Source organism: Hypanus sabinus, chromosome 15 (genome assembly GCF_030144855.1).
Source record: "Hypanus sabinus isolate sHypSab1 chromosome 15, sHypSab1.hap1, whole genome shotgun sequence".
Lineage (NCBI taxonomy): Eukaryota > Metazoa > Chordata > Chondrichthyes > Myliobatiformes > Dasyatidae > Hypanus > Hypanus sabinus.
In genome coordinates, this window is record NC_082720.1 from 47,977,072 (window position 1) to 48,003,338 (window position 26,267).

The 26,267-nt window shown below is 40.3% G+C and overlaps 2 protein-coding genes across 8 annotated transcripts in view; one reads left to right on the forward strand and one right to left on the reverse strand.

Annotated features, from left to right (window-relative positions):
* The window catches only part of LOC132405486 (CCR4-NOT transcription complex subunit 6-like), a 68,380-nt gene extending 49,662 nt beyond the window's left edge, over positions 1–18,718 (reverse strand). The window contains exon 1 of one of the 3 annotated variants that reach the window (XM_059990321.1): positions 18,583–18,718. The gene's annotated coding sequence lies outside the window, so the exon portion shown is untranslated. Of the gene's footprint in view, positions 1–17,949; positions 18,057–18,504 lie in introns of those variants that run through there. The other 2 variants (XM_059990323.1, XM_059990322.1) reach the window with 2 other exon arrangements.
* LOC132405489 (uncharacterized) overlaps positions 18,670–26,267 on the forward strand; it is a 57,587-nt gene continuing 49,989 nt past the window's right edge. Inside the window, exons 1-3 of one of the 5 annotated variants that reach the window (XR_009515893.1) lie at positions 18,670–19,012; positions 20,811–20,892; positions 23,266–23,287. Coding sequence is in view for 2 of the 5 variants with exons in the window: in XM_059990337.1 (XP_059846320.1) it covers positions 18,670–19,012; positions 19,319–19,623 (648 nt within the window). In the remaining 3 variants the exon portion in view is untranslated. Of the gene's footprint in view, positions 19,013–19,318; positions 20,288–20,810; positions 23,246–23,265; positions 23,288–26,267 lie in introns of those variants that run through there. The other 4 variants (XR_009515892.1, XM_059990338.1, XM_059990337.1 and 1 more) reach the window with 4 other exon arrangements.

The window sequence follows — 26,267 nt, forward strand, 5'->3', positions numbered from 1 at the left end:
ATAGAACAGTTATCCACGTGTCATGTGTCTGTTAAGTAAGAGGTTACTGATGTTGCAATTTAAGGGCCCAAATTTAAATAGAGGGAAATGAAAGATGAATAGAAGTTATGAATTACCAATAATGATTAGATCAATGCATGCATATAACCAAAACTATAATCAATTTTTTGGTTAGATTGTATAAATCAAGATACTTTATACAGAAAAGATGGTCATTAATATTTAACATGATTCTGCACATGATCCTGCTTTTAAGTTTATAAATTAAGTTTTTAAAAGTTCAAATTTTCTGGTCAACAATGCAATTTATCCATTGCAATGCACCAGTTTCTATCGTTGGACAGATACTCAAAAAAGTCTAAGCTTAGTCACAGCAATTTGATAAATTACATGAAATTAAGTTAAAAATAACTCAATACTGGCAAGGGTGCCCAAACAGCTAATAGATTTGTAAATATCCAATTTCAAGAAAACAAATCAGCTATGTTTGCAATTATGCACAACATACAAATCCATGAGCTATTTCTAGCCCTGGGGATGATTTCGTCCAGTAACCTTGACAATTTGCAAGCCACCAGTATTCACTGCTCAACTTCACAGATAACAATGGTCAGAGACACAGATAAACAGCAACAGTTAGTCACAACCCCAAACTGGTGCACTCAGGCGTCAGCAAGTTAAAGCAAACATTAAACCTCCCAAGCCATTACTTCTGATGAATGAAATCTTCTGAGATGGGGGAAAAAAAGAACTGCTTTTTAAAGTAATCAGTTTGTTAATTTACCACTCCCAACCAGACTAGTCATTGTTGTTTTTATTGGTTACGGATCTCAGAAGGTATTATTTCTAAAACTCCTTGTTATATAACATGTCAACAAGCTGGTGTTCCACTCAGTTTGAGCCAGAGTAACATGGTATGGAATGAGCCCAGTTTGTTCATGCTGACTTCATTACCCACCAAGCTAGTCCAAGATTTCTCCAAACCCCTCCTATCCATGTATTGATCCAAATGTCTTTTACATATGACATCTAAAACTTTGACAAACTTTTATAGATGTGTAGTGGACAGTGTATTGACTGCTTGCATCATGGCCTGGTATGAAAACACCAATGCCTTTTAAGATCCACAAAAGATAGTGCATTCAGCTCAGTAAATCACGGATAAAGCCCTCCCAAAATTGAGAACAACTAGATGGATTGGTGTAGGAAAGCACCATCCATCATTTGAGATCTCCCCCCCCCCTCCCCACCACCACCACCTAGGCCATGCTCTCTTCTTGTTGTTACCATCAGGTAGAAGGTACAAGAGCCCCACAACTTGCACCACCAGGTTCAAGAAGTTACTTCCCCTCAACCATCAGGCTCTTGAATAAAAGGGCAATAACTACACTCACTTGAACCATCAACTGCAACGTTCCCACAACCAATGATCTCACTTTACGAACAATCTCTTTATCTCATGTTCTCTATTTATGGCAAATGTAAATATAAGTAGCAGTTTGTTGTCTTCCTTCTGCACTCTGATTGATCATTCACTGATCCTGTTATAGTGACAATTCTACAGATTCGCTGAGTATGCCCATAGGAGAATGAATCCTGCTGGAAGACAAACTTACTCCCCCAGTTTAGAGACTGTGGAGCCATGAACTTCATCTCCAGTTGCTGCCACATAATAGTCTCTCTTGTCTTCTCCAGCAACTAAGTTTAGAGGGGTGGCCTGACCAATGCAGTATGGTTGAAGTTTCACACTATTTCATGATAGACTGCACTGGCCTCCAAGGTATGCTCAGTGCCATTGAAATGGTCTTGTACCCTTCCCCAGATATGTGCTTCCATATTATCATTTCCCCGACATATCTTGAATATTCTTTTGTCTTCATTTTGGTTTGGTCTGTTGAAAATCTATTATACTGTCAGACCTTACAGCGAGGGGGTAGTTATTCCAAAGAATTCATTGAAAACAAGTGATCCTTCAATTTTCTGCAACAGGAAATTGGGAGATTTGATACATTGCAGGTACATTGCACCTGAAGAAAGTTAGTGTAGTAATTAAAAAGGGGATGAATACTTTTTTAGCCTCACAATTTTGGTTTTTAATTGTTGACTGATTTTGGATCTTTTTCTTTTGATGTGACATGATGCACAATGTTTTGTAAATTAGCTAAAGGAACCTACTTCAATACATTTTAAATTTAGCAAACAAGGCAGTAAAATGTGAAAATAGTTGGGGGGGAGGGGGGCTGAATACTATCTCAAGGCACTGTAGTTCCTCTTTCCTGGGAAAAAGCCTGTGTCCCTTCATGATTTTATACATTGCTGCAAGTTCACCCCTCAGGCAACTTCTTAAAAATCTCACCCTCGAGTCATGGTAGCACCTTCAAATCTTCTCACATTCTCCCCAGTTCAATTATGCCTTGCCAATCCTTAGCTCGCTTACCTAGCTAATCAAGATGCCCTATAATTTTTGATGACCTTCTTCCTATTTGGTAACTTCCTTCCAGCTTTCCTCAAACACTTGAAGTAACCTCTGTTCATTCACTTCACCCACCTACTCTACTATTCCTTCATCCACTCCTTTTGTTGTTCTATATTGGCACCACTAAGTTTGAGATTTCTTGGGACTACCATATATTGACGGCCTCCAAGTATTTTCTTCTCCACAACTGGAATTATCCTGCACCCACTCTATCAAAATCCTTAATAAATTTTATAGGGCACAATTAAATCAAGAGAGCCAGCCTGTTCATTCTTTCCTGTATGACTATCATTGAACTCTTCACTACTCGGCCCTTCTCCAGGACCTTTACTATTTTTACATTCTAGGCTTGTAAGAAGTTAAACCAGCATGTCTTGTTTAATTTTTTTTTAAATGGCCTTGCGAACATATAGCAAAATCTTTAATGATTGAAGCTTTTCTTCATACAGGTAGATTTGCACTTGATAGTGTTCATCCTACCAAAATAGAGCCAACTTGACCAGTAATTGATTTACTATTTTATGGATTAACAAGAGAAGTTTAAAAAAGATTTATGCTGTTGCTGAAAAGGCCCAGATTCTAATCTTTTGGTAGTACAACATGCAAACACAGGCATAATTTCATTGTTTTGATGCCTCATCCTATTAAAAAAAATCATATGATCCTGCAAGTATAGTTACAAACCCCTGAAAATGGAAATAATGTAATTTTGATATAACTTGATGGTCAGGCTCAAATTTAATACCTGTATATATTAAACTAATGCTTACCCAATTTCCCCTTTAGCGAACTGTGATCATATCTGCAATGTCAGAAATTGTAATATAATGAAGTATGCTTATTAAAGCACAACTTCCAGAATGTGGGATTAGTGAACAGATTATCTGATTTAAGATTTGCTCAACTGGTCTATCTGGACATAGTACTTTACTTACATAATGCTTTACAGCACCAGCAACTGAAGGTTAATTCCCACGACTGTCTCTGGAGTTTGAATGTTCTCCCCATGACTGGGTGAGTTTCTTCCCACATTCCCAGTACTTGCAGATTAATAAATCATTAAGTTGTGGGCACACTGTGATGACACCAGAAGCATGGCGACACTTATAAGCTACTTTTGGCACATCCTCAGACTTTAAGTTGGTTATTGATGCAAATGATGCATTCACTTTATGTTTTGGTATTTTGAAACGTGACAAAAAATTAAAGATCTTTATCTTCTCAAAGAAAATACAATTTATCATGCATGAGAATCAGAATAATGCAAAGTGAGAACGGCTTATTTTGGCAAAATTATACAAAACAGGTCAATTCTCTCCATTGGATTTTTAGAAGTTTTTACTGACAAAGATCTTGATTTGATACCAAACTGCTTGCTCCAAGCTACAGATGTAACAAACGAAGGCTCAAGTGCTGTGCAAAAGGAACCAACTAACTTAAGCCCTAACCTGGTCTATTTGTTCATTCATTATTTGCTGTGTCATATGAAGTGGGCAATCATGGTCTTTGACATGATTGTTTGTGGCAAGTTGTTCTACAGAAGTGGCTTGCCATTGTGTTCTTCTGAGCAAGACGGGTGACCTCATCCATTATCAATACTCTTCTGAGTTTGCCTGCTTGGAGTCAGCAGTCGCATAACCAGGATTTGTGACATGCACCAGCTGCTCACTCGATCATCCATCACATGGCTTCACATGACCCTGATCTGAGGGGCTAAGCAAATGTTACACTTTGCCCAAGGGTGACCTGCAAGCTAGCACAGAGAATGAGCACCTCACATCTCCTTTGACAACAGAGACGCATGCCCACCCACCACCCAAAACTTGGTCAATTGGCAGCCGAGATACTCAAAAGGCGAGAGAGAACCACCAAGTTAAACCCAAGCTGGGTCTATGGAAAACAAGTCACTTCTAAACTCAATGACAAGGTGGAGTGACACGGAACCCCCAGAAAACACTCTCAATTTAACCCATGCAATCCCAGGCATACAGATGACAGGTAATGATGCTTAAATAGATAATTACCCTCAGAATTACATGTCTCTCATTATAATGGTCCATGGGATAAACACAAGCCAGGCCTGATCAACCGTGGCTGGGTTGCCTCAGAGAGTGTGTAATGATTAAAGACCCAAAACACCCAATGACCCGTGGTTGCATTACTGATGTGTCCCAGTGCACACCCGGTTTGTTAAACCAAGTGGTGTCTGACCATGATAATGAAAGGCATGGGCCAGATTAAACTGGCTCCACTACACTACCCTATCCGCCATTGCACCTCATACCTCACCACACATAAGTTCACAACCCCACCTCTCCCAGCCCCACATACACACCTGCCATTCCTACCCTCATCGGGTTTGTGGGAATGTGGCCAGGATAAATCGGGGCGTGCCTACGGTGTGCCCCCGGGACCTTAGGATTAGGTTTGAGGGTAGGGCTGGGAGAGATCAGGTTGTGGAGTTTTGTGTGGTGAGCATGTAGGGCTCTGGCAGACAGGGTAGTGTAGTGGCTGCGGGTTTGTGGGAGTGTGGCCAGGGTCAATCAGGCTGCGCCCCGGGTTAGTGGTGGTGTGTGCCCCCTTGGACCTTATGATTAGGTTTGAGGGTAGCAAAGTAAAAATAAAGTGGTAGGTGCCTGGAATACACTGCCAGGGTTGGTGGCAGGGGCTAAAATGTTACAGACTTTGAAAAGGCATTTAGAATGAGAATAATGGAAGGATCTGGACAGAAGAGATGCGCTTTGTGATAAGTAATTTAATTGGCTTGGCACAAATTTGTGGGCCAATCAGCCTGTTCCTGTGCTGTTCTAAAACACTGAAGTAACAGAAACCACCATGGTGCCAGTAGACTAAAGTACACAAACATGAGGGGCCAGCACATAAGCATTGCTATTACAGCACCAACAATCTGGGTTCAATTCTGCACTATGTAAGGAATTTGTACATTCTTCCCATGACCACGCACATTTCTTCTGGGTGCTCCAGTTAGGTTAATTGGTCACATGGGTGTAATTGGGCAGCCTGGTACTTTGCTATATCTCTAAAAAGGAAAATACCACAGTCTATCCAAACCACAAAGGTTAATAGTTTTTCAAAAAAATTGTACCTCATGAAATTTACAAATTGCCTTCGAGGAATGGATTTCTTGTTAGTAGACAGTGCTCCCATCCTCACCAATGTCTTTTGCATCAAAATACATGGAACACTACAGCACTGGAACAGGACTTTCAGCCCACAACATTGTGCCAAACTAATTACACTAATTATTAAATTGCTAACTAAACCTACACAAAGCCAATATAGCTTTGTAAGTTCATATGCAGATCTAGAGCCTCTTAAATGCACTTATATTTGCCTCCAGTACCATCCCTGGCAGATTCCAAGATACGAGGAAATCTGCAGATGCTGGAAATTCAAGCAACACACACAAAATGCTGGTGGAACGCAGCAGGCCAGGCAGCATCTATAAGGAGAAGCGCTGTCAACGTTTCGGGCCGAGACCCTTCGTCAGGACTAACTGAAAGGAAAGATACGAAGAGATTTGAAAGTAGGAGGGGGAGGGGAAAACGCAAAATGATAGAAGACTGGAGGGGGTGAGGTGAAGCTGAGAGCCAGAAGGGTGATTGGCAAAAGGGATACAAGTCAAGTCAACTTTTATTGTCATTTCAACCATAACTGCTGGTACAGTGCATAGTAAAAATTAGACGTTTTTCAGGACCATGGTGTTACATGACACAGTACAAAAAACTAGACTGAACTACATAATAAAAAAAACAGAAAGCTACACTAGACCACAGACCTACACTGGACTGCATAAAGTGCACAAAAACAGAGCAGGCATTACAATAAATAATAAACAGAACAATAGGGCAAGGTGTCAGTTCAGGCTTCGGGTACTGAGGAGTCTGATAGCTTGGGGGAAGAAACTGTTACATAGTCTGGTCGTGACAGCCCAAATGATTCGGAGCCTTTTCCCAGACAGCAGGAGGGAGAAGAGATTGTATGAGGGGTGCATGGGGTCCTTCATAATGCTGTTTCCTTTGCGGATGCAGTGTGTAGTGTAAATGTCCGTGATGGCAGGAAGAAAGACCCCGATGATCTTCTCAGCTGACCTCACTATCCACTGCAGGGTCTTGCAATCAGAGATGGTGCAATTTCCAAACCAGGCAGTGACACAGCTGCTCAGGATGCTCTCAATACAACCCCTGTAGAATGTGATGAGGATTGAGGGGAGGGGGTGGGAGATGAACTTCCCTCAGCCTTCGCAAAAAGTAGAGACGCTGCTGGGCTTTCTTTGCTATGGACCTGGTGTTGAGTACAGAGTTGGTGGTACAGAGCTAGAGAAGGGAAAGGATCATGAGACGGGAGGCCTAGGGAGAAAGGGGGAGGGGAGCACCAGAGGGAGATGGAGAACAGACGGAGTGATGGGCAGAGAAAAAAAGGAGGGAAAAAAACTAAATATATCAGGGATGGGGTTAGAAGGGGAGGAGGAGCATTAACAGAAGTTAGAGAAGTCAATGTTCAATGTACCCTGCAGATGCTGTGGTCAAATCAACACATACAAACAAGCTGGAGGAACTCAGCAGTTCAGGCAGCATCCGCGGAAACGAGCAGTCAACGTTTCGGGCCGAGACCCTTCATCAGGACTGAAGAATGAGGGGGGCAGGGGCTTCTTTGAACATATCCTCTCACCGTAAACGCACACCCTCTAATATGACAGTGTCATTTACTCAACTTTGAGTAAATGACACTGGCCATCTATTCAATGTATGCATTTCATTAAAAAAGTACAACCAAATAAACAGAATGTTTAATGATAGAAAGTTCAGTACAACGTAAACAACTTGCCATTTCACCCCCACCCCAAAAATCTACCACCCTCAGTAAAAAAAAATTCAGATTAAATATGCACTTTCCACCTCCATTCTAACGGTACTTCATTAAAGTTTGATACCTAAAAGTGTACATCTTTTCACTGCCTAAACAAGGACGTTCCAATTCCTATTATAGCAGCATGCAACAAAAAGTAGAATTTTGACGATGCAGTTTCAAATAATATTTTACTCAATTACATTTTCTTTAAGATTTACAGCACCTCCATCAAAAATGCATTACCTTAATCAAATTTAATGTTTACTTATAACAGGTTCCAAAATACAAGTACACTGTCAAAATACTCAGAACTGTGTCAACATTTTCAAGTTCAGACACTGATTAAAGTTAAGAGTACACAGGAAAACAGAATAGCTCATCTAATGCCTCATGCCTATTCCACTCTGCAATAAAACTAAGCCTCATCTTTTATCTCAGTGCCACCTTCCTGTAATTTCTTATGCCTTCATTTCCTTAATATCCAATATTTGGTGGAGAGCATTCTAACTGGTTGCATCACAGCCTGGTAGAGGCTCCAATGCACAGGATTGCAAGAAGCTGTGGAGGGGTGTAGTCTCATCCAGCTCCACCACGGGTACAACCAGAGATATCTTCAAGGAGGCGGAGCCTGAAGAAAGCAGCATCCATCATTAAGGATCCTCACTCATTATTACCATCAAGGATAATGTATAGAAGCAAGACGACCCACAGATGATTCAGAAATAGCTTCTTTCTTGTGTCATCTGATTTCTGAACAATCTATGAACCCAAGAATACTACTTTGTTATTCCATTTTTTGGTACTATTTATTTGGTAATTTATGGGAATTTTATGCCTGCACTATACTGCTGCTGCCAAACAACAAACTTCACATTATATAATGCAATGATATTAAATTAGATTCTGCTTCTAACGTCCACCTGTCATGAAGACACTCGCCAATTTGCACCTCCATAGCCTTCTTAGGAAGAAATTTCTAAACATTCACTATACCCCGAATGAAATTTCTTCTCTCCTCAATCTTGAATGGTCTTCCTGTGATAATGTGATGCTGGCTCTAGGTACTCCAAGAGGAAAAAAAACATTGTCATTACATCTCCTATTGAGCCTCTTAGGAATGCCATTTTCAATGCAACTGGCTCTCATTCTTCAATACAAGCTCAATTTGCTTAAGCTTTACACGTGAATCTGATACTACCCATCCTAGAAATCAATATGGTGAACTTTCATTGCACTCCCTTATTTTTCCTTAGTTTGAGGAAACCAGACAAACACAATATTGTGAGTGACTTCCTGTCACCCAATCCAAAGGAACAAATTAAATTGGACACAAGGCAGATGTTATGATAATTCAAGGAGTGTCAAGCAGAATGAGTGACAGTTACAGAAGAGTGAGAAGGTAGCAAAAGAACTGACAACTGTCAGCCCAGGACCATCCAATATTCCTCATCCACTGTTGCAGGAAGAGGAACACCATCGAATGACAGCCCTGTTGTGATCTTGCGCTTGGGTTCATCAGACTGATAACCGGTTGAAAATAAATCAGGATGTTCATGAAAGACAAAAAGATTACAAGAAAAGATTGGTAGCAAATAATTTAAAGGCAACAAAGGCAGCACCATTAGGAAAAGTGACTGGTAGTGTAGTGAATGTGTTAAGTTTTATGGAGCATCTTAAAAAGAAGCAAGAGGCTGAAGAAAGGAATTCCAGAGCCAAGTGCTTTAGGGAGTTGATGGCACTGCCAACTAACAGGGCAATGAAAAGCAAACTGGGAAAGCGCATAAGAAACAAGCTGAAATGACAGCTTGTTTGTGTTTGGTAGCACTGGTAATGGGACTGCTCAATGATGTCCACAGGACTAGAGAAGTTACAGAAATAGGGAAAGCTAACAAATCAGATGGATTTGAACACAACAATAATCATTTTAAAACTGAAGCACTGACATTTGCTGATTGATTAGAAGGCAATCTTGGCCACCTAGTAAACTGGAATCATGCTATTCTGTAAGAAAGGAATAATACTCCAAAAGTAAAGAAATAGAGGCTTTTACACTTGCTATGCCTTTGACCACCTTGGATATTCTGAAGTCAATAATCCAACTGATACTAAACACAAGATAAAGTAATGAACAGGATGAATCAAGGCCTAACATTAATCATAATGCATAAAACAGTACACATCCTTAGGCCCACGATGTCATGTTGACCTTTTATAATCGAATGCTTCTTTTCTGCAGAGCCCTCCATTTTTAGAAACATAGAAACAGAAAACCTACAGCACAATACAGGCCCTTCGGCCCACAAAGCTGTGCCGAACATGTCCTTACCTTACAACTACCTAGGCTTACCCATAGCCCTCTATTTTTCTAAGCTCCATGTACCCATCCAGGAGTCTCTTAAAAGACCCTATCTCTTCCACTTCTACCACCGCCGCCGGCAGACCATTTCATGCACTCACCGCTCTGAGTTAAAAACAACTTACCCCTGACATCTCTGTACCTACATCCAAGCACCTTAAAACGATGCCCTCTCGTGCTAGCCATTTCAGGGAAAAAGCCTCTGACTATCCACATGATCAATGCCTCTCATTATCTTGCACACCTCTATCAGGCCACCTCTCATCCTTCGTTGTTCCAACAAGAAAAGGCCGAGTTCACTCAACCTGTTCTCGTAAGGCATGCTCCCCAATCCAGGCAACATCCTTGTAAATCTCCTCTGCACCATTTCTATGGTTTCTATGTCCTTCCTGTAGTGAGGTGACCAGAATTGAGCACAGTATTCCAAGTGGGGTCTGACCTGGGTCCTATATAGCTACTTTACCTCTCGCCTCCTAAACTCAGTCTTACGATTGATGAAGACCAATGCTCCATATGCCTTCTTAACCACATAGTCAACTTGCATAGCAGCTTTAAGCGTCCTACAGACTTGGACTTCAAGATCCCTCTGATCCTCCACACTGCCAACTCTTGCCATTAATACCATATGAGTCTCTTAAACATCCCTAATGTACCTGCCTCTATCAGTACTTCCAGCAAAACAATCTGTGCACCCACCTTACTCTGCGTACTTACCTCTGACACACCCCCATACTTTCATACAATCACCTTAAAAATAAGGAAGTAGGTTACAATATTGTCTCTACACTATTATTGGTGAATTTGGCCAGTATTGCAAGTTAGATTTTAGAAGCAACTTCTCAGCAGGGATTATTCAAATTTTGGACAGATGTGCTCATTGAGTTGAATCTTGGCACAAAGGGAGAACAACAATCCTTGGAAACAGAATTAACACTAAAACATGAGAATTCAATTGAAGTTCAAAAAAAATCAAATGTAAAGGCCAATGGGTGAAACCCAATCAAGAGAAACTGTGATAAAAAAAATGAGTTCAAAGAAACAAAAAGATATTTCACTGCTTTACTGAAGGCCATGGTATCATGATAAAGAATGAAAAACAGTGTAGCAAAGATGAGTTATCCAAAATAAGTAAACAAATGCACAGTGTGGTCAAAGCATTAAGATTTTATTGATGATTGTGCAGGGCATCAAAATAAAGATGCAGATTGAGAACTGCTGATAGCCCTAGAGGATAGCAAATCTACTAAAAGGTCATAAGAACCAACCATGACCTTCTATTTGAGAAAAAATTAATATTGAATGTGCAAAGCTATATAATAGCAACTTGTTTGTGAAAAAAACCTCCTACAAAAGGATCAAAAGAAAAGTTACAACTGCCAACTTGACAGCAGGTAGCACTGCTGTACTGGTTAGCTCAAGTGATCTGGGTTTTAAATCTTGTTCCTGGGTATAGTGCATAGTTTATACATTCTTGGGGGGGGGGGGGGTAGTGGTGGTGGTGGGTCTGTGCGTGTCAGTGAGAAATTAGGTCACAGTGAAACAGGTGGGTAACACGATGGATGGGAAAATTCTGACAGTCAACACAAGCTATATGCCTCCTTCCAGGTCATGAGAAAAACTTGTTGAAAAGACATGAATTGTAAGATGACTGTATTAACTGACACTGACTGGTTGGGGATCAGCTACATATATAATCTATATTAATGATTTAGATATACTGATTAGAGCTCAATCTAAATTTGATTACATTTAAAAAAGCTTAGCTAAGACAATGCAGAAACACAGGTGAAATTTGAAGACAAGGTGGTGGCAGATAAGAAAAACCCTGTGAAATGGCAAGGAACACAGAATGGTGTTCAAATTTAGGTGACCTTGCTAAAAAAAAATTAATGTGTGGTATTGCAAACAACTAGGATGTCAAATGACATTGGCCTTAATTTCAAGGGATCCAAGGGAGGTAGTATTTTTTTCCTGCAATTAAACAGGCCTCTGAGAAAACCACATCTAGAGTACTATGTAGAGACCAGGTCTCCAGAATTGAAGGGCAGACTTGTCTTAAGGTTCACAGGACTAACTGGCTGAAACTTCACATCAAACCTACATTGCACTGAATATACAAACTTCCAAAAGTGTACAAAAAGTTTCCTCACCAGAGCACAGCTCAAGAAGCAGAAATACAAAGTTGATAGCAGACCAGAGAAAGAGAAAGAAATCTGCTGTATTTTGTTGGAACCAGATTTTTAAAAAGCCACACAAAAGCAATCAGGAGTACTCCCATTAGCACACAACCCTACTTACCCACCACTAAACTGCTGGTGATCCCACTGACATTAATTAGCCACAAAAAGCATTTATTGTGAATTAAAATGACGTGTTTTCAACCTTAACATGACAAAACTTAGATTAAGCAACTAGTTCTCAAAATCAAACTACTCCAGAATAATCATGGAGTGCAGAGATAACCGCCTCTGACATCTACTCTCTCTCCTCACCAAATGCTTTAATGCAAACTGTCTCCCATTTTCTCCAAGCAGCTGAAGAAATTCATGATAGCCAACTGCCTTTATTACTCCTTCATCCCAGCCTTGGCACAAGTTTTCACTTTTTTCTTTCAACCCCACTTCAATGTCCCCTGGTACCTGACATCCTGTCCCAGCTCCTTTATTTCTTTTTGCACTAACCAGCCCTTCTTGGCAGGCTAGCACATTGTATTAACTTTTTGATTGGAAGTCCAAAGTCCTTTTCTTCATATCTACCATCAGAATTTCTTTCCCAAAATTCCCCTCTATACTTGTAAACAACTACCTTTCTCTTTCTAAATTTATTGTATATCCCACAGCCTCAAATTTATTGGAATACCAATCACAGCTAATATTCTGGATTAAAGAATTCAAAAGATAATGTTAAATGTAGGAAAATGGCACTCAGTTAAAAGATCAGGTATGATCTTTGAGGGGCTGAATGATTTACTCCTGCTATTTTAATTCTTATGTTCACAGCACACACACTAAGTTTTCTAGCATTTCTATTATTACAGTGGATTCTCGTTAATTGGACTATTGGTTAATCTGTGCATACTCTTTTTTGAACAAAAACAAACCGAGAAAATTGCCGGGATTCCGTTCATTTATTTGGGATACTGTGTCGCTTAATTGGGGCTGGGAACTTGCAGAACAGGTTCTAAATAGAGTCATTCATGCGCACTTGTGTGGCCGTTAAGACGCCACTCCGTCCTTAAAGCAGAGAGTTTTTAAATGATGTCAGTTGTGTGTTCTTGTGTTCACTGATAGTTGTCGAGAAGTACGCAGCAAGACTATTCTGAACTGGTTAGCTCACTGCATTTTGAAGGATTCAAGGCTTGGAGATGCCAGAAACAAACAGGAGTGAAAATGAAACAATTTCACTACTACATATTACTTCTACAAGTTAGGAACTACAATGATCATCTTGAATGTTACAATTAAAATGAAGTTTTGGAGGATGCAATTATCATAGCATTGTATGAAGGAAGTCCATTATCTGCACTAGATTTCTCCACTGATTTTGTTCATTGCATACACTAGATGAGCCCCTTCATCAATGACTATTAGGAACTAAACACAATTTTTAAGTACTGTAGGACTATTGGCACAGCTCTAATTTATACTGCATTCCACTTAAATACGTAACTTCTTACTCAGTTAAACAGTAGCTTTCCTTTCTTATACTTTTTTAACTATTTCCATGGAACTTCAGCTAATTGGGACAGCCGGAATCCACTATATTTCATATTTCCGGCACTAAGCATATTGCTTTGGGAAAATTTTGCTAAAATTTTAAAAAATCACTGATCAGATCCTTTTTCAATACAGCAAAAGTTACAAATTCTTCATCTTAATCCATGAACAACGTAATTTGCTGATCACACCGACTTTCTGCAACACCTCCCTGCAGTCAATTTTGCTAGTTAAAAACTGACACCATTCTTATTTACACAAGTATTGCTGGGGGAGGGAATCATAACCCTGTGCTCTTTTCCCACAGTACCTTTGATAACTCCCCATTAATTATTATATGCCTCCATATGCATCCACGTGATTCGCTTTGGCAATGCAATCCAAAATCACTATGAATTCCTATAGTTGACACCATGCTTTACCATGTTCAACTGCTTAACTAAAATCTATTGCTGATTAAATATCAATTTCTTCAAATTTTTACCAAGATTAAAGACCTCACCTGCTACATCTATCATAAATTCTGATCTCTAACCAACTCTAAAACTGAGGATACAACTAACCTGGTTCAATGTGTGAGACTCCCAAATTAGGTTTCAAACCATATACATCACTAAAGACTTCCTATTTCTGCTGCACAGCATCACCAACATTCTGTGCCCGTTCATTTATTGCCAAAATCCTTGTGCTAACCCGCATTACATCCAGTCTCGCCTATTCTAACACACTTGACCAGCCTCTCATTTCACCACTTGTAAACACAAGGCTGTCCAAACATTCCTACTTGTATCCTAATTCACAGCAAATCCCATTTACCCATCAGACCCATACTTGCAGACTAATATGAAACATATCTTGATTTTCACTCAAATTTTATAATTCTTTCATTGTCGTCAGTCCAACAATCCATTCAACTCTTAGCCATGCCCAATTGCAACTGTCACAATTGGAAGCCATACCTCCAGTTATATCCCTTTTCTCTCCTTTTCTTATTCATTTAAAAAGCTTATTAAAATAGAAATCTTTGACCAAGCTTCTTCTGACCAACTTGGTACTCTTTGCTTATATTTATTTGAAAAGCATCTAATAATTGTCCTATGTTTAAAGTCCTAAACAAATATCAATTGGAAATATTCACATTCATTTACACAAGACTTAAAATTCAGGTCCATGACCATATGATACAGAAGAGTTAAGCCATTTGGCCCATTGAGTCCGTTCTGCCATTCTATCATGGCTAATGACCGTCTCTCAACCCCATTGTCCTACCTTCTCCTTGTAATCTTTGACGCCTATCAACGTCCAGTTTAAATATAGTCAATGACTTAGCCTCCACAGCCATCTGCAGCATGAATTCCACAGATTCACTGCCCTCTGGCTAAACAAATTCCACTGTGCCCTCTGGTCCAAGACGCCTCCATCATCCTCTCCACATCCACTATGTCTAGGCCTTTTAATATTTGATAGGTTTCAATGAGATCCCCCTTTATTCTTCAAAACTCCAATGAGTACAGGTCCAGAGCCAAACACTCTTCATACATTAACACTTTCACTCCTGGAATCATTCTCATGAACCTCCTCGAGACCCTTTCCAGTATCAGCTCATCTTTTCTTAGACAAGGGGCTCAGTACTCCAAGTGCAATCTGACCAAAGTGTCAGCATTACATTCTTGTGTTGATATTCTAGTCCTCTTGAAATGAATGTTAGATTCCATTTGCGTTCCTACCACCAACTCAACTTGCAAGCTAACTTTTAGTGAATCCTGCACAAGTACTCCCAACTCTCTTACCACCTTGGATTTCTGAATTTTCTCCCCATTTATAAAGTAGTCTACACTTTATTCCTTCTGCCAAAGTGCATGACCATACACTTCCCTACACTATATTTCATCTGCCACCTCATTGCCCATTCCCCCCAATGTCTTCCTGCTTCCTCAACACTACTACCTCTTCACCTAGCTTTGTATATATACAAACTTGGCCACAAAGCCATGAATTCTGCCATCCAAATCATTGACATATAACGTGAAAAGAAGCTGTCCAAACACCAAATCCTGTGGTAGACCACTACTCACCAGCAGCCAACCAGAAAAGGCTCCCTTTAATCCCACTGTTTGCCTCCTGTCAGTTAGCCAATCTTCTATACATTCTTTCCTGTAGTAGCATAGGCTCTTAATTTGTTAAGCAGCCTCATCTGCAGTAGTTTGCCGAATGCCTTCTGGAATTCCAAGTACACATCACCAATTCTTTGTCTATCCTGCCTGCTACTTCCTCAAAAAATTCCAATAGCTTTATTGGGCAAGATTTTCCCTCAAGGAAACCATGGCTTATTTTTATCACATGCCTCCAAAGACCTTGAAACCTCATCTTTAATAATGAACTCCCAACATCATCTTAACCACTTAAGTCAGGATAACAGGATTTTAATTTCCTTTATTCTGCCTCCCTCCCTTCTGAAACAGTGGCGACGCACATACAATTTTCCAGTCCTCCAGAAGCATTCTAGAATTTAGTGATTTGTGAAAGATCATTACTAATGCCTCCACAATCTCTTCAGTTACCTCTTTCAGAACCCTGAGGTATAGTCCATCTGGTCAGGTGACTTCAGACTTTGCAGATTCCCAAGCACTTTCTCTTAAGTAATACTGCTGATGTCTTCCACAGTGAAGACTAAATGAAAATACTTATTATGTTTGTTCATCATTTCTTTGTCCCGCAGTAGTACCACTCCAGCATAATTTTCCAATAGCCATTCTCCCCCTATTTTACTCTAAAACTTTTGGCAGCCTCTTTTATATTACTGGCTAGCTTACCTTCATATTTCATCTTTTCTCCCAGAGCTTTATTTTTAAAAAAGTTGCCTGTCAGTTTATTTTAAAAAAGCTTCTCAACTCTCCAACTTCTCAATAATTTTTATATTATATGGTCTCTCATTTGCTTTTATGCTGTCTTTCACTTCTCATTAGCCACAGTTGTCATTTTCCCTTTAGAATACTTAATCATATTTGGGATGCATCGATCCTGTACTTACCAAATTACTCCCAGAAGCCCCAGCTATTGCCGTTCTGCCATCATCCCCACTAGTGTTCCATTCCAATCAACTTTAACCAGCTCTTTTCTCATGCCCTTTACTCTAGTGTAATACTAATACATCTGATTTCAGCTTCACCTTCTCAAACTGCAGGGTTTATTGTATCATTCTATGATCACTGCCTCCTAAAGGTTCCTTTACAGTTCGTTAGAAGTGAAAAACCATTGGTCTGAAATGTTAGCCATTTCTCTATTCACACACGATACTAGGTCTGCCGAGTACTTCCAGAATTTCCTAATTTTCATTCAGATTTTCAGCACCTGTAACTCTTTCCCTTCCATCCAAAAGACATTTTTGCAATCACTGAAAGCATAAAAATTAAAAATACATTTCCTCTGTCATACACATGAGAAAGCTTACTATTATGAGGAATGTTTCAGAATAACATAATTCCAACAAAAATTGTGCAGATAAAATTTTACTAGGGGATAAATGGTAGGAGTAGTTATAACTGAGATGAAAGAATAAAGCATCTTTATTGCTAAAATCTAAGCAAACAGTAAGTGCATGTACAACACTTTTCAGCCACTGCAATTTTCTGCCTTGTTTTCATTTGGCAGTTGAAAGGACAGCCAATTAAAGCTGTTAACATCTGATACTTTGATAAACAATTTAGCTTACTCTTTAGTGTAACTATAGATATTGAGTACAAATTGGAAAAAAAATCACTGCCTTAAAGAGTTAGGTATTTGTTGTCGATCCATATGCCTACAAGTTCATTGAATTCAAGCACCCATCCAGAAATATTAATGGGATAATGATAACATTAAGTAGATAGATATTTAGTGGCAGGAACATATGAAAATGGGCAAAGAATTAGCATAAGTGAGTAGTGACAATACAAACATACTCAGTTCATTAGTGAAAAATCCAATTCTTCTGGCTACAAGCTTGAACTTTGTTTTAACACATGGGGAACAGAAAACAAAATTACTAAAATGTCCAATCTACAAAGCAAACCCGTGGAAGAATGGCACTTTATGCTTACACCTCATAAGGTTAAGTATTTCTTACATATTACAAGTCTTAATATCTAAAGAGCTATTTCGATCTGTAATTCACGTTTCCAGAGTAGCTCAAAAGAATATTGAGCAAATGCACATAGTAAATAAACACTGGAGGGGGGGGGGGGGAGATTTGATTTTCCTTAGGATTACAGTCAAAGAATACTATGAATTACAAATAAAGATTACTACTGTAAAATGCACACACAGGACAAGTTCTTCATTGTATTGGTTATCTAATTCGAAGTGCGCGTCTATGAAGCAAACACGTAGTCTTAAAAACTTAACTGTTATATTAATAACTTAACTGTAATAATAAAAACGTGGTAGCAAAGTCAAAGGCTTGAGAATTGCACGGGAAAACTATGATTTTCTCCCAAATGTAATAATTTCTTCTACCTTTCTTTTCTAACACACTAACCACATTCACTTACCAACCAATAGTATGAAGTGCAATAGAAAACACAGAAAAATATAACAATTTGCTGCCTGGCTGATTACCAACAAATCACGCATCCCTAGTATTACCATTATTAAACTGGGACGCAACAAAAACTACGTTCGAAATCAACCTACCTTCATTGCGGATGTCCTGCCCCTAAACTGCAGCCATTGGTGCTGAAAAACCCGCCGCTCACCGCATTGGCGAGCGACCTGCCTTGGAGTGGCATGTACGCCTGTCAATCAAACCAGCACACACACTTCCGCCACAAAGCTAGGTCACTCTGTCGTTCAAATAAAAGCTCCCCAGTACTAACAACGTGTAGGCCTCACGTTTACTACATAAAAGAAGCGACTTAGTTTTTCCATTGAACCAAGATTCTACAGACTTTTAGAGAAATACAATACACTAGTAAAACGAATGAGGTTGACGATCTTGAAAAAAAACTAAGTTATTTTTTAAAAAAAACTTGAGTTGGAAGTTCTGAATTTAAATATAAAATCTCGCACGATTCAGAGCTCATATGTTTACATACTACAATAAATACCTTTTAATTAAGCAAAGCAGGGAACTAATGAAACCGTAATCCAATATGTTGGAAGTAAAGAAGAAACATTTTTTGTACCTGCGAACACATAACAAAAGTTCTAGAGCTTTCTTGCTTTCGCCTATAAACCCAGCAGCGAGCCCGTTCTAAAAGCAAACAATCATCATGGCGCCCGCTTTCCATTATTTCCCGGAGAGTTTCCCCCCACCTCGGGGCGCGCTGATTGGCTGCCGCGCGGACCGTACCACTCGGCCTCGCGGGAAGGAAAACAAACGGAGGGAGATCGGCGCGGCAATGGGCGAGCTGGCGGCACGTGTCGCGGCTCGCGGGGCGGCGTCAGTAACCGACGGGGCGGGCGCGCGCCGGGCGCGGAACCCCGCCCCCCTGACTCGTCCTCTTGCACCGCCGTACCCTGAGCGGTCATTGCGAGCACCGCGGCGGGGTATGTGCCGGGGCACGATGGCTCGCCGATGCTGCAACGGCCGGGATACCTTCTGTTATATTTGTGGTGAGTATACGCTGAAATCTCAAAGGCGGAACATGACTCCTCTCATTAAGAAAGCCTACGAGCTGTACTTTGGGTGTAAAATTGGCGACCAGGACAAAGCCTGGGCTCCCCGCGTTTGTTGCGCAACCTGCGCCGTTGTTCTCAGAGCCTGGCTCAGGGGCGCTCGGAAGTCAATGCCGTTCGCTGTCCCGATGATATGGCGAGAACAGAAGGATCATGTGACAGACTGCTACTTCTGTCTGACCAGTGTGTCTGGTTTCTCTGCTAAAAACAAGAAATCCATTGATTATCCCAATCTCCCTTCAGCCATGAGACCTGTGCCGCATGATAATAATTTTCCAGTGCCGAAGCCACCAGAGACATGGAGTCTAGAGGAGGCAGATGAAGATGCCATGATGCATGAGCCAGGAATAGAAAACGACACTGACACCGATACAGATTTTAAACCTTTGTCGAGTGAGCCTCATTTGTTAACACAATCTGAGTTAAATGATCTAGTCAGAGACTTGGGTTTGTCAAAGCCAAAAGCAGAATTACTGTGTTCAAGATTGCAGCGATGGAATCTGCTGTCACCAGGTACAAAAAATTCTGTGAAAGATTTCAATACTTGAGACAGAAGTTTCGCAGAGTAACTGATGCCAAGATTAAGGAAAGCATTTTTGTTGATCCACAATTCAAACAGGTCATCAATGACACAATTCAGAGAACTATTAGTAGGACCAGAGAAAATCACATGGAAGGTATTTAATGATGTGTTGAGATTTTATTTGGCAACTATAGAGCACCAAACTACATGCAGCTGATTAACAACATGCTTTCAGCATTCAAAGTCATGAAGTCATGAAGTACAACATTCCCGTTTAGACCTTTTTCCTTGCAAATCTTGGCACTGTCAGTGACAAGCATGGTGAAAGTTTTCACCTGGACATTACAGTCATGGATAAATGGTATCAGGGCAACGGGAATTCAGAGAAAAGAGAAAATCTGCAGATGCTGGAAATCCAAGTCCTGATGATATAGTTCCAAAACGTCAACTATTTTCCATCTATGCTGCCCGGCCTGCTGAGTTTCTCCAGAATTTTCTGTGCATTGCTTGGAATCCATCAATGCTGGCTGATTATTGTTGGACACTTAAGTGAGAAGCTTCAGACACTGAGTACAAATGAAAATCATCAACAAAACATTTTATCTTAGTTGAACTTTTGCAAAGTGTCAGCATCATTATGCAATTAAATGTATTACATTCAATAAAAGTTAATTTATTGTTTCTCCAAATTTCGTCATGATACATGTAGTCTGAGATTATATTTGTGTTCAGCTTCAAGTGACCGATCATGACCACAAAAAAAATTCTAAGGAAGCAACACTTTGGAAAAAAAATTGCTGTACAGTGTAATAGGTGACTTATAGTGAAATTTGAAAACAGATTTTTTAATGGTTAACCTGGTTAATTAATGGTGCCGAAGGTAAGTAAAATACAGGGTGCAGTGTTGGTTGCTATTATGAATGTTTTACCAACAAACAACTGTGAACTTGCAAGCGAGGAAGATCAAAATATAATTAATTTGGCTTAGGTAATTCCAGTCCAAAACTAATCATACCCATTATTTGTGACTCTATTCTCTCACTGTGACCCACTTGTTACTACAGACTTAGCAGTACTTCTCTCTACATACTCTTCCCATGCCTGCGGCACCAAAACTCCAGGTCAAAATGAAGTCAGAAAATGCTGGAACTCTTAAGCAGGTCTACGTATAAAGGGTCACCAACCTGAAACGTTGCCTGTTTCTCTCCACAGATGTGGCCCGCCTGACCTACTGAGCATTCCCAGTGGTAGGATTGCCGGCATTTTTGTTGAATGAGGACCTCACTCCACATAGGTGTGTTAAGGTGAAATAGCTGAACATCCCTTTTCATTCCCACTATGCCTTCCAGCCCTCACCACCTGTAAATAGTTAATTTGATTTCTGTAAGTCTTGACTTTTCCAAACCAACCCTAATTGATATTTCCATTGCTGCCATGGAAGTTTTTGCCTTTTAGTCTTTTGATTGTTTTCATTCACATGGTGCCATTTTCCATCCACCTCGCTGTTTTAGATTAAACAGACTGCAATTTTCCAGGCTTGTGTTTTAATCTATGTTACTGCCAAATTTGCTATTTTTCTGACCAGTGATAATTATTTTCCTGGGTTGCTGGAGCACTTTCACAGTACGGTAACTGTTGCTGTCTGTTTTTTCCTCTCTAATATCCTCTTCATTTATTCCTTTTTCCCATCCTTTTACTAAAGTTACTTCTGTCCTCCAGCATGGTTTTAGAATTACAAAGCTTTGACCACATAATGTTTTTTTTCTTAAGCATATGTGTTCTTCCTGTGATCAAGTGGGTTTCCTTGCAAATCCCAAAGATCTGTGGGTTTGTAGATATATTGGTCATTATAAATTGTCCCTTGTGTTTCAATAGGTTGAAAATTTTAAAGGGTGAGGTTGGGTATGTGAGGAAAATAAGATTGGTTAGGATACGATTAAACTAAAATTGGGTGCTTGATATAGACCAAAAGTCCTCTTTTCCTGCTGTAACTTTCTATGAATTGATGATTTCAAAATAAGGCCTTTGTTAACCACAGCCCTTTCCACATCACTCTTACCCCCCCTCAGGATTTCTGTTCCTTGCTTTATACGATTGTTCCTCATCCAATTGTCCCAATGGTGGTATAAGGTAATGTAATGGATGACAGATGACAAATATTGTTCATAATAGAAACCGTTCTACATAATTCACAAACACTATCATTGAGTTGTGGTCACTTTAAGATATGGTGTCTGACATAATAATGTCAGTAATAAAAGCATCTGCTTTTGGCTTGTTCATAATGGAAGTTAAGGGCTGCGGCTTTTAAGCACATGGAATGACTCTTGCTTGTTTTATTCACAAAATCCTACAGTGGTGACCCCTTATTCTCAGACCATTCCAGAGTTACTCAACAATATGTCAACCAATGCAATTGCTTGGAAGCTGCTGGAGTTTTGGGAGCAGCACACTACAGCATGGAACACACACAAAATGCTAGGGTAACTCATCAGGCTAGGCAGCATCTATGGAAAAGAGTAAACAGTCGGCGTTCTGGGTTTCGGGTTTTAAACGTCGATTGTTTATTCTTTTCCATAGATGCTGCCTGGCGTGCTGAGTTCCTCCAGCATTTTGTGTGTGTTGCCTGGATTTCCAGCGTCTGCAGATTTCTCATCTTTGCACCAGAGCATGGTTTGCGCAGACAGAAGCCCTGTTTGCGCTGTGAGAAATCACAGCAGACAATACCAAATTTTATTGTGTTGTAGCATCGCTAAGTAATTCCACCACAACCAGAGTGTTGAGTCTACTAGAAGACCTGCCTGCATGCAATAAATATGCCACTCTGAAAACTCACTTATTACAGACTTTTGCACTGAGTATGAGCACAACCAACAGTTGCTTTCCTTGCCCAGCCTGGGTGACGCTAGGCCTTCAGAAGTAATGGACCATATGCTATCTCTTGGGAAATCACCATCCTTGTTTTATTTTTAAAGAATTTGTTATGCAACAAATGCTTAATCAAGTTTGCATAACTCTCATTAATACACATGAAGGACTATAGGGAGCTTGCTAAATTAGTCAATAGTCTACACTCAGCCAGGCAGAGGTGCAATGTTCCTCCTCTCCATGTCTCAACAAGCCCTGTCAGTGGAACCTTCAGATAACTCATGCCCAAGGCATCGAACCAGACACCACTGGGTCTATGTTTTTCCCACGTGTGCTTCAGCACGAATGCCAAGATGTGCTGACCACCATACAGCTTTGACAGTGCCACACATCGGGACATTGGAGCTCTGTGAACACAGTAGGTTCCAGTTGCCAGGGTTAATTACAGACAGCCTTTCAGGACGACACTTCCTGTATGACATGGCGCTCAACTGAGTGTTCTGCCAACATCGCCCTTTGATGTTAAGTCAGAGAGTGACGGACCCTCACTGGAGGCTGCCAATGGCAACAGGATCTGGTCTTATGGGGCACAACATGTGACACTCTGCTTCAGCAGATGACACTGCACATGGAACTTTGCTTTGGCTAAAGTTGCTACACCCCTGCTTGCCGCAGATTTTCCTGTGCGTCAAAAGACTGTTAGTAGATCTTAAGAACTGCCGGCTAGAGGACGCAAGGGACTTTGGGTCATTACCGTGTACCCCCAGTAAGTTCCCCATGACAACTCTGTCTATTGCAGGAGCTGTTAACCTTTTTTACGCCATGGACCCCTTTGGCAATCTGGTGAAGTCTATGGAGCTCTTCTCAGAATAATGTATTTAAATATATAAAATAAAATACTTAGGATTACAAAATAAACCATTTATATTGAAATCCAGTTATCAAAATATTTAAAAAAAAACAAATTTGTGATATATATGTGCTTCTTTATTTATGCATTAAATAATGACTTAATTTAAAATGTAGCTAAGTTCAAATTAAATTTAATTTTTTTAAAGATATCAGTGTGAAAGCTGTTGTTGCTTAGCTTAAATAAGAAAATTAAACTGTGGGGTGGTTTTGACAAAGCAACACACGTTATGTTGGACATCCAATCAATTTTGATTTTTTTGTTTTAATGGTTATAAATGTTGAAAATCCTCATTCACAAAGATATGTTGTTGCAAATGGAATTTAGGCTTCCATAGCTCACTTGACAAAGCAAGAATATGCTTCTCTCAAGGAACACCAGAGTTCTTCAAGGCTTTTTGAGTTAAGTTTTTTGTTCAAAGATCAATGAGTTCATTTTTTGGCTAGATCAACATCTTTTTATATCAGAAAGGAAAGAATTGTAGATCCATGGTTCAACTTTAATGCCATCAAGATGGAAATAACTTTTGAAAGAGTTCTTAAGTGTTTCCAGGTGTTTACAGATGTCTTTTTGCAAAGAAATTGACAGAATTTTGTATCTCAACTCCATCTTGGTAAAGCATTTCCTCCAGCAGTTGAAAGTTTGCAAAGATGTCTGCCTCTACTACTATCTTCCATATTGGCAGTTTAGCCAAAACAGCTTGTAATTTTTCAGTAGAATCCATAATGGTGACTTCAACGCCTTGAATTGAAAGATTATTTTATTCATATGGTTAAAAATATCTGCCAGGTAAGTCAACCCATTGATGCAATCCTTTATTTTCAAACTGTTTCAAGAGTAGGTTTTCTTTTTAGACCATAGAACAGTACAGTACAGGAGCAGGCAGTTCAGCCCATAATGTTGTGCAAAACCTGTCAAAATGCAAATCAAATCCACACCAAAAACTAATCCCCCCTACCTACATATCCCTCCATTTCCTCATATTCATGTGCCTATCTAAATGTACCGTATATTAAAAGCCTTTGGTATTTGCCTCTACCACCGTACCAGGCAGCACATTCAGGGAATCCACCACTATGAGCAAAAAACATCCTTCACATCCCCCTTAAACCTACCCCCACTCACCTTCAATGCATGACACTTCTACAATAGCCATCCCTCTGTAATTGATCTTTAAACACCCTCTACATGTCTGATGTGAACTTGCCAGAAAAAAATGTGTTCCCAATTAACTCTTCTTAGCTCCTACCTAATGCCCTATTTTTACCTGTTCCAATTTAAGACTCTCCCACAAGACATACCTATCCTTACCTATAACTATCCCGAAAGTTAAGGAGCTGTGGTCACTGTTCCCTAACTGCCAGTCATCTGGCCAAGTCCATTACCCATCACCAGGTCCAGTACAGTCCCTCCTCTCGGTGGACCATCTACATATTGATATGATACCTCCTGGATACTCTTAACAAATTCTGCTCCATCATTAAGAAGGTCCCAGTTTATTTTAGGGAAGTTGAAATCCCCCATGACAACAACCCTATTATCTTTACACATCTCCTTAATCTGCTTACATATCCATTCTGCAAAGTCCCAGGGGCTACCGGGGTGGGGGGTCTGTAGTACAATCCCATCCGTGTGATTGCATCTTTCCTATTCTTGAGTTCTATTAAATAGACTCAGTATCTGAACCCTCCATTATGTCTCCCCCGGGTGCAGCTGTGAAACTGTCCCTGATTAATTGTGCAACTTCCCCTCTCCCCTCTTTTACCTCCTTTCCTATCTTGTCCAAAACTTTGAAAACCTGGTACATTAATCACCCATTCCTGCGCTCTCTCAACCTAGTTTCAGTAATGGCCACAACATCATGGTTCCATGTACTGTTCCCTGCTCTAAGTTCATCACCTTTACCAATAATACTCCTGGCATTAAAATACTGACACTCAACACTATCCAACACAACATACTTGTTATTTCAATTTTGCCTTTCAGTACTTTCCCCAGCATCTATCTTCATGTCTGATCCTTCACTTTCTGACCCCATGTTCTGGTCCCAAGTTCCTCCGCAAAACTAGTTTCAACCCTGCTGTGTAGCAATAGCAAACCTGCCGGCCAAGATATTGGCTCCCCTCCAGTTCAGATGCAACCCATCCCTCTTGTACAGGTCATCCCTTCCCCCAGAAAAGGTTCTAATGATCCAAGAACTTGAAACCTTGCCCCCTGCACCATCACCTCAGCCATTTATTCATCATCCTATTCCTACCTGCATTAGCCCATGACACCAGGAGTAATCCAAAGATGACTACTTTGGAGGTCCTTTAGCCTCTTTCCTAACTGGATATACTCACTGTATAGGGCTTCTCCTTTACTATGTCATTGGTCTCAAAATGCACCATGACCTTTGGTTGTTCACCCTCACCCTTGCAAACATCTTGCAGCCACTTATTACACTCTGGACCCTAGCCAGGAGGCAACACACCATCTTTCTGTCTCTTTCACAGCCACAGAAACTCTAGTCTTTCCCCTGACTATTGAGTCCACTATCACTACCGGACTGCCTGATTTTACCCTTCCCTGTTGAGCCTCAGAGCCAGACACAGTGCCGCCAGCCTGGCTGCAGCTGCTGAGAACTAATGGGTCATCTTCCCAGCAGTACCCAAAGAGAGCTACTTGTTGCTGAGGGAGATGGTTCTGCTTAATCCCCTTACCTCTCCTGGTGTCACCCATCTACTGTCTGAAGCCTGTATTCTGGGTATGACCACCTCTTCAAAGGTCTCATCCATGATATCTTCAACCTCCTGGATGATCCTGAGTATATCCAACTCCAGCTCCAATTCCATAACCCAGTCAGTCAGCGGCTGAGGTTGGGTGTGCTTCCCACGGATGTAGTCATCAGG